This window comes from Emydura macquarii, unplaced genomic scaffold, assembly GCF_026122565.2.
Source record: "Emydura macquarii macquarii isolate MOO-44397 ecotype Brisbane River unplaced genomic scaffold, CSIRO-AGI_Emac_v2 contig_2795, whole genome shotgun sequence".
Lineage (NCBI taxonomy): Eukaryota > Metazoa > Chordata > Testudines > Chelidae > Emydura > Emydura macquarii.
Genome location: NW_027132932.1, coordinates 2019234 through 2031253, shown reverse-complemented (window position 1 = coordinate 2031253; position 12020 = coordinate 2019234). Strand labels below are relative to the sequence as shown.

The 12020-nt window shown below is 40.6% G+C and overlaps 1 protein-coding gene across 2 annotated transcripts in view; it reads right to left on the bottom strand.

Annotated features, from left to right (window-relative positions):
• Positions 1-1336: 1336 nt before the first annotated feature.
• Positions 1337-12020, bottom strand: part of FAM53A (family with sequence similarity 53 member A) — a 121358-nt gene continuing 110674 nt past the window's right edge. For both annotated transcript variants that reach the window (XM_067567685.1, XM_067567684.1), the window contains one exon: positions 1337-2536. In XM_067567685.1, the coding sequence (XP_067423786.1) occupies positions 2204-2536 (333 nt within the window). In that variant the 3' untranslated portion in view covers positions 1337-2203. The remainder of the gene's footprint in view (positions 2537-12020) is intronic.

Genomic DNA, 12020 nt, shown 5'->3' with positions numbered 1-12020 from the left:
TGTGTATTAAAATGGAAAGACTAGATTAAGTGATTCCAGCCATTCTACTGCCCTTTGCTATCACTCTGTATCATTCAGTTCATTCAATTTTACTTACCCTTATCGCTCCATTTAAAAAAAAATATATGAACAAGATGGTTGTACTCTAACCCCTACTACAAGATTTTCAACAAAGGCACCTCTGGAATCCCCAGTGTTTTACTATTCCACTGGAACATCCTCTACACATTTCCAGGGATATTGGATGCACTAGATTTGCTACCCTTAAGTCACTGTATCCTTGCACTTCAAAAAGAACAATTACTTTGTAGTAACTGTGGTTATCTGAAATGGTGTGCATATAAGGATCCCTTCATGGTGCTTGGCAGGCTTAATGTGTGCAAGATTTTCATGTGTATGTAAGCATGCACACACACGCACACACACGGGATCCACACCCACAGACTCAAAGAACTTTAGATATTTGCTCCAGCAGCAGCTGCTCTTCCTCGCTAGAGAAATTATTTTCTTTCTCCTTTTACTCTAACTTCGTGAGCTTTATTTTCTCCTACAGTAACAGGATCTTTCATTGTCTTTGTACAATGATGTGCAGAAAGTTTCCTTGTATACATCAGACCTTTCTAAACCTGTATTCCAGTTTTTACACTCCCATGTTTGCTAGAGCAGCCAGGTTGTAATTTGGTACGCATTGAGTACACAAACTGACTTTCACTTCTAGATTACCCATGTTTCTCTCATTTTGTGTAGATACCCTAGACATCTCAATTGGTTAGCTATTTGGAGCCCAATCACGTGGAGTGCTATGGCATTCAATGTCTTACAGAATTAGGCTGTGTCAGTGTTCTTTCCCTTACCACATTCAGTGGTGTACTCATTTCCCCCATATCACTAAGGCTGTTTAAAATGAGCTCTGGCAGAGTGGACTGAAATTTCCATTGCAATGCATTGTCTCTGCTGCAGAAACTGCAGTGGAGTCAGCTTTATTTAAGCAATCCTACGCCATTCATGACCTCAATGGTTCCACAACAAATTTCTACCTTCCAACTCCATCTAATTTAAGTGTTCCTAAACTAATCATCCTTGTTTGTGGAACATTCCTTCACTTTAGCCACATTGTGTGTTGTGATGGTCAGCAACGATAAAGTATTACATTAAAAAAAGTGGTGAAAATACACTTAATTGCCCTGTGAACGCCATAGAAATATTTTTGATAGAGAAGATTTTTTTTTTTAAAATATAAACCTACTTCCCCCCATGTTAAAGAGAGATGCCATGCTACAGTGTCTGCCAAAGACTTCATATACCAACCAATAAAATTCATAAACAGATGCAAATGCAAAGCAAAATGTCATTTTATTTAAGTCAAGGACTAGTTTCCTTCTAGTATTGCTGAAGGGATCACCTCTTGTGGAACTGATCATTACAAAGTCCCTGTTTAAAAGTTCAAGTGCTCTTGTACATTCTTTTGAACCACAGAAAACATAATAATGACCAAGAAGATGGGCAGTTACTTGCAGTTTTATCCCACCTAAATTAGCATTGCTTCAGGCTAGAAAACAATTCAAGTAGTAAAATCATGGAAAATGTTAACCTTTAAGGTCACTACTACATTTTGATCAAAAAGTCTTGAATGTATGAAAAACCATTTGTACATGTTATGAAGTTTTATAACCACTCACTGTAGAAGGAGACAGTTAAGTATTTTGGACCAGTTGCCAACCAGATACTTAAGAGTTCAGTTTTCCAGATATCCAATGGTTTATTACCAATTTAATTATGCAACTCACTTTTCACATTAAGCTCTTTAACAAATGGAACATATACCCGCACCAGAATCACTGTAGACAGATTTAGTTTTATAGAATGCCCCTCTGAAAATTCATTTCAAAATAGAGATGCTTTCTCCAGAACTGTAAAAGCCATAAAAATGCAAAATATCTGTTAGGAAATTTTTAATCAAAGTTACTCCTTAATGTTCAAAATAACATTTAACCTTCAGTGGTCTTGCTGTTTTTCATATACTGATCAATAGACTATGAACAGGTAACAATGGTTCATTTTTTCCCTCCATCTGAAACATTTCTTCTAACACAAGCCCAAGATAGGCAATACAGAGATTCAGGGATATGGATTATGCATTGCAAAGGTAATCCACTAATCATTTTCATTTAGAACAACTGATTCCAGTATACAACTCTGAGCCTCAGTTGTTTTCAATTTGCTCTAGATCCAAGTCCCCGCAGTCTAGCGGAAAGATGCCCTCTTCAGTGCTCTCACAATCACTTGTGTCCTCATCACTTTCACACACTGCATCTGCCTTCTTATAATCCCTTGGATTGAAGTCAATTTGGCATGACCCATGATGCCTCACTTCATCCAGTTGCTCTTTCACTGGACTGGAACCAGGGGTGGTGATGTTCATAAAGTCATTTGAGTCACATGGGGATGACACAATTGTCTTCATTTGTGTGTCGTCGTCATCATCGTCATCTTCTTCATAATCAAGGGAGCAAAGACTTTTTGAATTTTTTAAAGTCTGTAATTAAAAAAAATATATTAACCAAAAGCAATAGAAAATAAATTATTATACATCCTGTCAACCCATTCAAATGTTTAGGGGAAGTGGTGGTGGAGACAATTTATAGCAGCTCTGCAAATGAGATCCATTTGGGAAAGAAACAGTTATTTACTATGCAGTAACGGCAGTTCAGATATTTTGTCCATGTGGATCTCACTTACAATGACTTGCTAGCAGTTTCCAGCTTAATATGAGAGTCTGAAGTTCTAGCTACAGCTAGTCAAATAAGGATTGCTGCTGACCACTGTTCCCAGTCTGGCATCTGATCTAGTCACCAAATCCAGGGCATGACGTTGGGTAAAGGTCTGAGCCGAGTTCTAAGTGGGTGCCCTGCAGATGATCCATATAAAAATATTTCTTAGGCATGCTGAAGAGGTTGCCTGGTTTCTAGCTGAGTGAGCCCTGATGCCTGAGAGGCGGACATATCTACTAGTTGGTAGAAGACTAACACACTGAGTGATCCATTTGTATCTCCAGGAAGAGAGAACCTGACCTTTTACGGCCTTCCCTAATGACACAAACAGGTTGACTTCCTGAATAGCTTTATTCTGTCTAAATAATAAAGACAGGCTCTGATATATCTAAACTAAGGAACTTGGTTTCTCCCAGGCTTAAGTGGGCTTTGGGGGAAAGAGAATCGGAGGCTGATGATTTGGTTTAAGTGAAGATTAGCTGCACACTACTATCTCCCAGAGTTTAGCTTTCATTCTTCATTTAAAAACTTGGTTTTTAGAACACATCTATTCCTTGACCACTAATTATCAATATTACATAGTATATTATGCTAATTGCAGACTGAGAATTTTATATAATTCCTTTTTCACTGTACACAGTCATTATGTTACCAGTGTCTGGCACAGAATGCCTTTTAGAAAGAACTTTACATTTGCAAACAGACATTAACTAAACAGCCCTCAAAACACCGCTGTCAGGAAGGGAGGGAGGTATTCTTTCCCCATTTTACAAGTAGGGAAAGAGGCACAGAGGTGAAGTGACTTGTCCAAGACCATAAAATCATTGAACTTGAGCATTCCTCACACCCAACTCCTTGCTCACTACTCCAGTTCATGTCACTTCCTAGATATGCGTAACTTGAATTCCCCACATTCAGGGATTAAAGTATTCAATATGAGAAAAATCCAGACAACATTTTGAGATTTTAGAATGATTTTACAGCACAGCTGGGATGAAAATTAGTGGATTAGAGTACTAACTAGGCTGAACATGCTTTACTGACATTGCACTCTTTCTTATACAGGACTTCAGTGTGATCTTAATGCACAGTGGAGACCACTGAATTTCTATTACTGTATCTCCCGGTAACCTGCACCAAATCAGATTGGTGCAAATCATCAAGAGCAGGCTTCTGAACACTACCATTGTGTGTACAGTGAGCTTGATTCTTTTCTCTGGCTGGTGTAAGTCTGGAGTTACTCTGTAGCAGTCAGTCGCGTTAAACTGGTTGAACAACCATGTTACAAGAATTAGGGGGTGGGGCGCTCTCCTATAAAAAAGATTCTCTCTCTACATTGTTATACAGATTCACAGGTTTTAAAGCCAGAAAAGACCATTGTGATCCTTTAGTCTGACCTCTTGCATAACACAGGTCATAGGAATTCCATGAATTAATTCCTGCTTCCAGTCCAACAGTGGCAGCTAAACTAGAGCATCTAAAAAAACATTCATTTTTTATTTAAAGATTTCCAGTAATGACGATGATAACTGGCTCTTATCTAGTGCTTTTCATCAGTAGATTGAGAATCCACCATAACCCTTGGTAAACTCCTCCCGTGGTTAATCATCATCACTGTTGCAAACTCTCTATCTTATTTCTAGTATAAATCGATCCAGCTTCAACTCCCAGCCCTCAGATCTTGTTATCTTTGTCTGCTAGGCTGAAGAGTTCTCATCAAATTTCTGTTCCCTATGTTGATACTTATAGACAGATCATGTGTATTTTTACATATCTGTAAAAAATTTCCATGCTCCACCTCAGGTCTTTAATTGATCCATAGCCATCTGTATACATACAGCTCTGAAAACAAACATTTTATATCCTGTCTATGAATAGGGAATGTGGGATTCATTCATGTTTACACTTAAAAACAGTGAATTTCAATAATGCAATGCAGCAAGGAAATGGTGTTAAGGGCACTTGAATCCTAATGTAGTCTACCGCTTTGAAATGGAGAAAAATATTTCCTGCTATCTGTCTCCAGACAGAAGAAAGTATTTTCTAGATAGCTCTAAGTCTTATGGTAGATACTGGTTAGTGCTCCTGTTCAAACAAGGAAACAAACTTAAGTTATTTATGCTTTTAGAAAGGGATTCTTGAACCTCTGAATTGTCTTCCAGTCTGCTTTATTCAAGTTACTACTACGGATTAATCAAAACTAAGCACAGCTGTCTTTCTAGAAGGTTTGTGTACATAAAACAGAAAACTGCCCTTAGCTATACTGCACTGAAACCACTTGAATGGGAACTTTTGGCTCGTTTCAACACAACAGCAAATGCATTCAGCTAGTTCTTTGTTCACCCGCTTGTCACAACCACACCAAACTAAAAATAGGTGGATTTATTATCTCAAGCACAATCTGACTACTTTTCACAAAGTAAAAAAAGGTAGAAACTGAAATGCATTCAAAACCCTCTAACTAAAGCTTTACATGTTACACTAGTACAGTACCACACCTTTCAAGCATAATCATGCTCAGTGGGGAGTCAGTGAGTACTTGCTCAATGGTCCTCATTTTATAAAGGATGCTGGACTAACAAAACAAAAGAATCCACAGTTGGCAATGGATGGAACTCAATCAGCCAAAAGTATTCTTTTGTGTAAAGAAAGAAAAGAAGCTCAAAGAGAGTTTTAGAAGGCGTAGGGTGATAAAATGTCTGAATATTAAAACTCTGTATAGGAAACAATGGCGGTGGAAGGAAATAAAAGAAAATATCCCTAGACTCTTGCTTTCAAATTAAATAAGCAAGCAAGGCCCACAGGAACTTGAAAGCAAGCTGATGTGTGCATATTCTTCTGAATCTCTAGTTCAGAAATTTCACAGTAAGTCACTACACAGTTCTGAAGATTTGTTTTAATAAGTGATTTTACTGGTGCATTTTGCTACAGGAGTTGACACAAGACATTAAATCACACATTCAATTTAGCCATATTCCTAGCTGTGTTTAAAAACCCCACAGTCTGTACTAGAAATGTGTTTGTTACAGTCAATTCTCCCCGAAAGGCTAAATATAGTTTTACTCATACCCCAAACATGTATTTTGGACTTCTTTTCAAATGCCTGACTTTTCCAGTGTTGCCAGTTCTCACCACTGTTTTGCAAGACTTGGTGCTTTTCTTAAAAGCCCCTGCTTCTGGAGTGTTGTGATTACATGAGAATCTCAACTTTCACTGTGAAAAAAGAAGCTAGATTCTAGCTCTCATTGTTATGGAGGGAAACTTGAAAATGAACTCTAAAGGCGCAAAAACTAAGAGGCAAATTAAGAGACTTGCCACGCCCTCTCCTCCATTTTTTGTGATTTTTGAATACTTGGGATTGTCAATGCTGCCTTTTCCAAGCTTCCACTCCTCTCAAATACAGTGTTTCTTTTAGGAAAGGCTCAATTTTAACACAATATTACAGAAATTATTTATACAGCACTTGGACAATATAGTCTTGGCCCTACAGAGTTCACAATGTAGCCATAAAGTCTATACATACTTGTATACCACCAGGCTTGTTACGCTCAACCGGCCAGATTTTGTCTTGTAAGGACCTTAGGAAAAGGTGTTCTTAAGGAAGGGTCCACAATTAAAGCACAAGCTTCCACAGGAAAGCAGACAGCCTGAATCCCACCACCTTTACAGCATACCTTTGAATAAATATTTCTATCAAGCCACCCTGGAGTCATGACACACATCATGTAAGGAATCCCTCATATCTTTAAAAATCGACCTTAGAAGAGTAGGGAAAGTGTTCCACTTTCATGAAGTAGTTTATGCTACTTACATATTATAATTATGGTAATTACTAATGAATGTAATCGAGATGCCTGCAAACTATCGTAAACCACTTTTATCTTTTATCATACATTTCACTTTACTACAAAATTTGTTCTTTAAAAGGATTCCATTTAAATATCAAGATCAGAGACACGCAAGTATTAGTAATTTATGTTGTGGTAGCACGCAGAGACCATCATGTTGGGACTCTGTGTCAGTTTCTGTGTCTATTGTGGCAGACACAGAACATTGTAAATTACAGTCTGTGCCCCAAAAAGTTTATAAAGAACTCTGAATTTTCCAATGATTTCAAACATTTCAGGAAATATTTGATCCAGTGTTATCCCATCACTGCAGCTTTTACTTATACTCAGTAGCAGCAACTTTCTCTCACATCAAGTAAAAGTAGTTATACTAATTTCACAACTAAACCCCATCGAACAAAATGATCATGTAAAAATCTGATGCGCACAGGTGGCCTGATACTCTACTTTTACACCTACATACCTATTGAAGCATATGGGGTTGCACTAGCATAACACCTGGTGGAGAATAAGGCCTTTGACGTTTGACTCAAACATAATGCCATTATTATCTGTGATGCACTCACAAAATGCTTGGCACTGTGCAAAACAAATGAGAGAGCCTGTAATCTGGCAGAAAGACAGAACTATCCACAAAGTGCAGAAAACCAGGAGAGGAAAAATACAAACAAAGTTTACCCTTTGCAGGGTTGAATGTTTGGGACCTAATATTTTTGTTACTATAAATCACTTTCTTGGCATTTAAGTTACCTGAAGATCCACTCCAGGCTCAAAACTTAAAATTAAAGACTTAGCTGGGAATGCATTGTCTCACATTTAAAAAACTTAAAAATGGTTTGGGCACAAAACAGTCTAAAACTGCCACTTTGATTTGTAAGAGAAAGTTAGTTACTTTATACTAACTGGAGGTTCTTTGAGATGCATGATCCCTGTCTGAGTTCCACTGTGGGCACGCATACGCTCCATGAGGAGAAAAATGGTGGGGTGGATTGACCGCCTCTCCAGTTCCTTCACCACAAATCAGAGAAGAACTGAAGCAGAGGGGAAGGAGGGTGGGTAATGGAATACAGACAGGGACCAGACATCTTAAAGAACCTCCAGTTAGTATAAGGTAAATAGCTCTTTTGCTTCGAGCGCTGGTCCCTATGTGTATTCCACTGTGGATGATTGACAAGCAGTACTCAAACAGGAGGAAGGTGCAAGGTCCTAAATGGCAGAGCCAAAAAAGGACTGCTATTCCAAAAGATGCCTGGGCAGAGTAGTCCTGTACCAAAGCATAGCATCTAGCAAACATGTGGACTGAGCTCAACGTAGCTGCCTTACAAATATAGAGGCAACACCAAATTGAAGCAACACCACAGAAGCAACTTGAGACCTTGTGGAAAAGGAGTCCTTATCCCACAAAGAAGGCAATGATTAGGGAGCTGATAGAACAAAATAGAGCCTGAGATCCATTTCAAGATTCTTTGAAAGAATATAGGCTGACCTCTGACGCTTTCTGCTAGGGCAACTAAAAGGCTAATGGATTTCCTGATTGTTTTTGTTTTGTAAAAGGCTAAGGTTCACCAAACGTTGAGGGAATGGAGGCTCCTTTCTTCTGAGGATACATGAGGTTTTGGGAAGAACACAGGTAAGTGGACAGACAGGTTCAGGGGAAAATCAGAGACTACTTTGGGGGCTTAATTTAGAGTGTAAATGCAAATAAACCTTATGCTTATGGAATACAGTGAAAGGAGGATCCGCCATCAATGCCCCAAGCTCATCGATCCTCCTGACTGAGATGATGCCTACCAGGACTGAGACCTTCATGAGTGGATGTTTTCAGAGAACTATCCATAATGACTCCCAGATCTCTTCTTTGAGTGATAACACCTAATTTAGACCCCATCATTTTATATGTAGAGTTAGGATTATGTTTTCCAATGTGCATTACTTTGCATTTAACAACATTGAATTTCATCTGTCATTTTGTTTTCCGGTCACCCAGTTTTCTGAGATCTCTTCGTAACTCTTTGCAGTCAGCTTTGGACTTAACTATCTTGAGTAGTTTGGATCATCTGCAAATTTTGCTGCCTCACTGTTTACCCCTTTTTCAAGATCATTTATGAATATGTTGAACAGTACTGGACCCAGTGCAGACACCTGGGTGATACCACTATTTACCTCTCTCCATTCAGAAAACTGACCATTTATTCCTACCCTTTGTTTCCTATCTTTTAGCCAATTACTGATCCAGGAGTTCACTGAAGAGACAAGTTATTTAAAAAACTCTATTCACTTTACCAAAATGTTCTCCTGATTCACAAAAGGTCAGCCACATTACCAGATCAATATTAATTTGGATCTTATTGGGTGAGACCTCCAACAGATTAGCAGCAGCATTGACCAGTCTGATTGAGGGTCAATCAAAGGCCATCAGCAATGAGCCCATGGAGAGATGCAGAGGCTATGCCTATGAGTCATCATGACATGTAGAAACATGCGTGTGAACATGGAACTCTGAGTGCTTTTCCACGCACATGTGCTGTGGGCTTGTGTTTGAAATAGGCAACATGGCAAAGGGACATAAAAGGCAGCTTCGCCATCTCCATATTGTCTTCATTCATGCTTCCTACCTCTGGATCAACAAGTCTACATCTGAAGCTGTGAAACACAGGACCGAGACCCATCTAGGTACTGGATGTATACCAGAGGAACTGTGCAAGCCTGCAAACTCCAATACTGCTAAGAAACGGACATACGTATGGACTTTGAAGTCATTTGTATGTATCTGATTGTTTTGACCATTTAACATCTCTCATCTTGTTTCTTTCCTTTTTATAATCAACCTTTAGTTTTAGATACTGAAGGATTGGCTGGCAGCGTTGTATATTGGTTAAGATTCAAACCAAGATTGATCTGGTGATGTGGCTGACCCTTTGGGGATCAGGAGAACAGGGTGGACTAGAGTGCCACATAGCAAGTGCATTCCCTTGAAGGAACTGTGCAGAAATTCTAAGCACAAGTGGAACTCTGCTTCTGCATGTCTTAGGACCTGTGACTGTGTATATAAGGGCTTCTCTCTGCCCACAGCTGGAGGCATCAGCACCCAACACTCCCCATGCAAGGAAAATCCACTCAAACTGGGTGACCAATAAAAGACAGTTCTCCAGAAGTCTAAAAGGGCCAGGAGGAAATACTGACCAATCAAGAACTGGAAGGTCAGTTAAAAAGGTTTGACCGATTCTGTCCAGGGGCATAGTTAAGTGAGACTGGGTTAGAGGAAGAGCATTTCAGGGCTAAGTCAGAACCCAAGCCCAGGCCAGGCAATTGCTATTTTGCTACTTGATTGATTAGAGACTGACGCCAAGCTTATGGCATGGGCTTGCTTGCCCCACGTAAGTGGCCAAACCTTGCTGACTAAGGCGAGGAATGCCTGTAGCACCATGCATAGCCCAGAAGAGGGGACTGCAAAGCAGTTGTGCTTCCAACAACTTGGTGCAAGTGGCATCAGCTCCCCTTTTCCTGACAACAGGAACTATGGAGATCACATGACTCCTAGCTCAGCAGCAGCGGTACAGAGGCTTTTCCTGGAAGAGAAACAGGAGACTCAGCAAGCCATCCAGCAGCAGCAAGCTGTGCTCCTCAAGCTATTACAGTAGCAGCAGTTTCAGGATGCAATGCTTGAGCCAATCATTGGCTGTTCCCACTTTGAAATGACTTCGGTGACCCTAGGTACTGTTCTTTCCACACTGGGACCCAGTGATGACCCCGAAGCTTATTTTGTTACATTTGAGCAGGTTGCCCAGGCTGCTCAATCAAAAAAACCATTACCTGGGCCACATGTCTAACCTCTTCTCTAACTAGGGAAGCCCCGAAACTTACTGGCACAGATTCCAGGCAGACCCTTTTCCACTGGGGGTACGATCCCAGGCTAATCACTCAATGGCTAAAGGATGGGGCCATCTGCTGGCTCCAACCAGCATCCTGCTCTCTGATCTACACTCTGGAGTTAATGGTGCTTGAACAGTGGATTTTTGCTAAACAACATTAAAACTAGGTATGCTGCCAGATTGACAGCTGCTGTCCAACTCATTGAGGAGTTTATGGTAGCAGGTTGGTCCAGCCAGAGTGAATGACCTAGCTTCAGTGAAGCCCAAGCCCATCCTCCTGAGTAGTCAACCTGGGGTCTGAGGAGAGGGCCAGGAAGCACCATGAGAAGTCCCAAAATGAGGAGTGCCCTCCCAATGGAACCCAGAAGTCGCCCCACACCACTGCAAGAACCATCAAAGAGAAATTACGCAGTCCTGTTCAGGAGCTGGCTGAAGAGCCTCCTCTAATCAGCAAATCATTTGTTTCTGTTGTGGGAAACCAGGGCAAGTCAACCTCTTGGGCCCGCTCAGGGAGTGTGACTTTGTAGAACAGTGGGGTCTCTCTGGCAGAACAGACAAAAGCTGTTGCTGGACATTTGCAGCTCAAGTAGTGCTTGGTGTCCAGAGACTCTGGCTGCTCCTACACCCTGTTTTGGGAGATCCTACTGGATCTGGAAGAGTTGCAAGAGGACGACCCAATGAATGTGTCCACAAGGACACTCATACTTACCCCACATCTTGGATGCATCTGAGTATAGGGAACCAGGATGGAACACTTCCAGTTGGAATGACCCCAATGGGACTTGCCATGGGAAGTCATCTAAAGGGACTTGCAACGTTTTTCCTTGCTACTATTGCATCGCATGGAGAATCCAGATACCATTCCGGTCTGATTGTCTGACATCTTTCCAACAGCTACATGTGATGGCTCATTGCAACCCAGGAAGACTCAGAAACAGCAATGGACTAGCAGGGAAGGCCTGGCTGTGAACAGCCTTGGAGGCTGTCAAGCTGGATGGCAGCTCAACAGAACCACCTGGAACTTGTCAGAAAGTGTTGTCCCAAGAGGGGTAGCCGTGTTAGTCTGTATACAGCAAAAACGAGAGTCCTGTAGCACTTTAAAGACTAACAAATTAAATTTCTGTAGGCATAAGCTATCGTGGGCTGTAACCCACTTCATCAGATGCAAAGATGGGTTGCAGCCCACGAAAACTTATGCCTACAGAAATTTAATTTGTTAGTCTTTAAAGTGCTACAGGACTCTCGTTGTTTGTACTTCCCGACAATGAATTAATGGTACTGACTAGGATCCTTGATTTAGTTCAGGAACAAGATGATGCCTTTAGAGAGATGTACAATTGGCATGCGATGGTTAACAGAACCATTGCATGGGAGAATCAGGCCTCCCAATTTCCCCACTTTGAACTACAAAATTATTTACTTTAACAAATGGAGAATAATTCACAGACAGGTGAGATACATCACCAGTTGCTGGTGCCTCAAAACATTCAACAAGTAGTATTATGCCTAACACTTCATCCCCTTTGCTG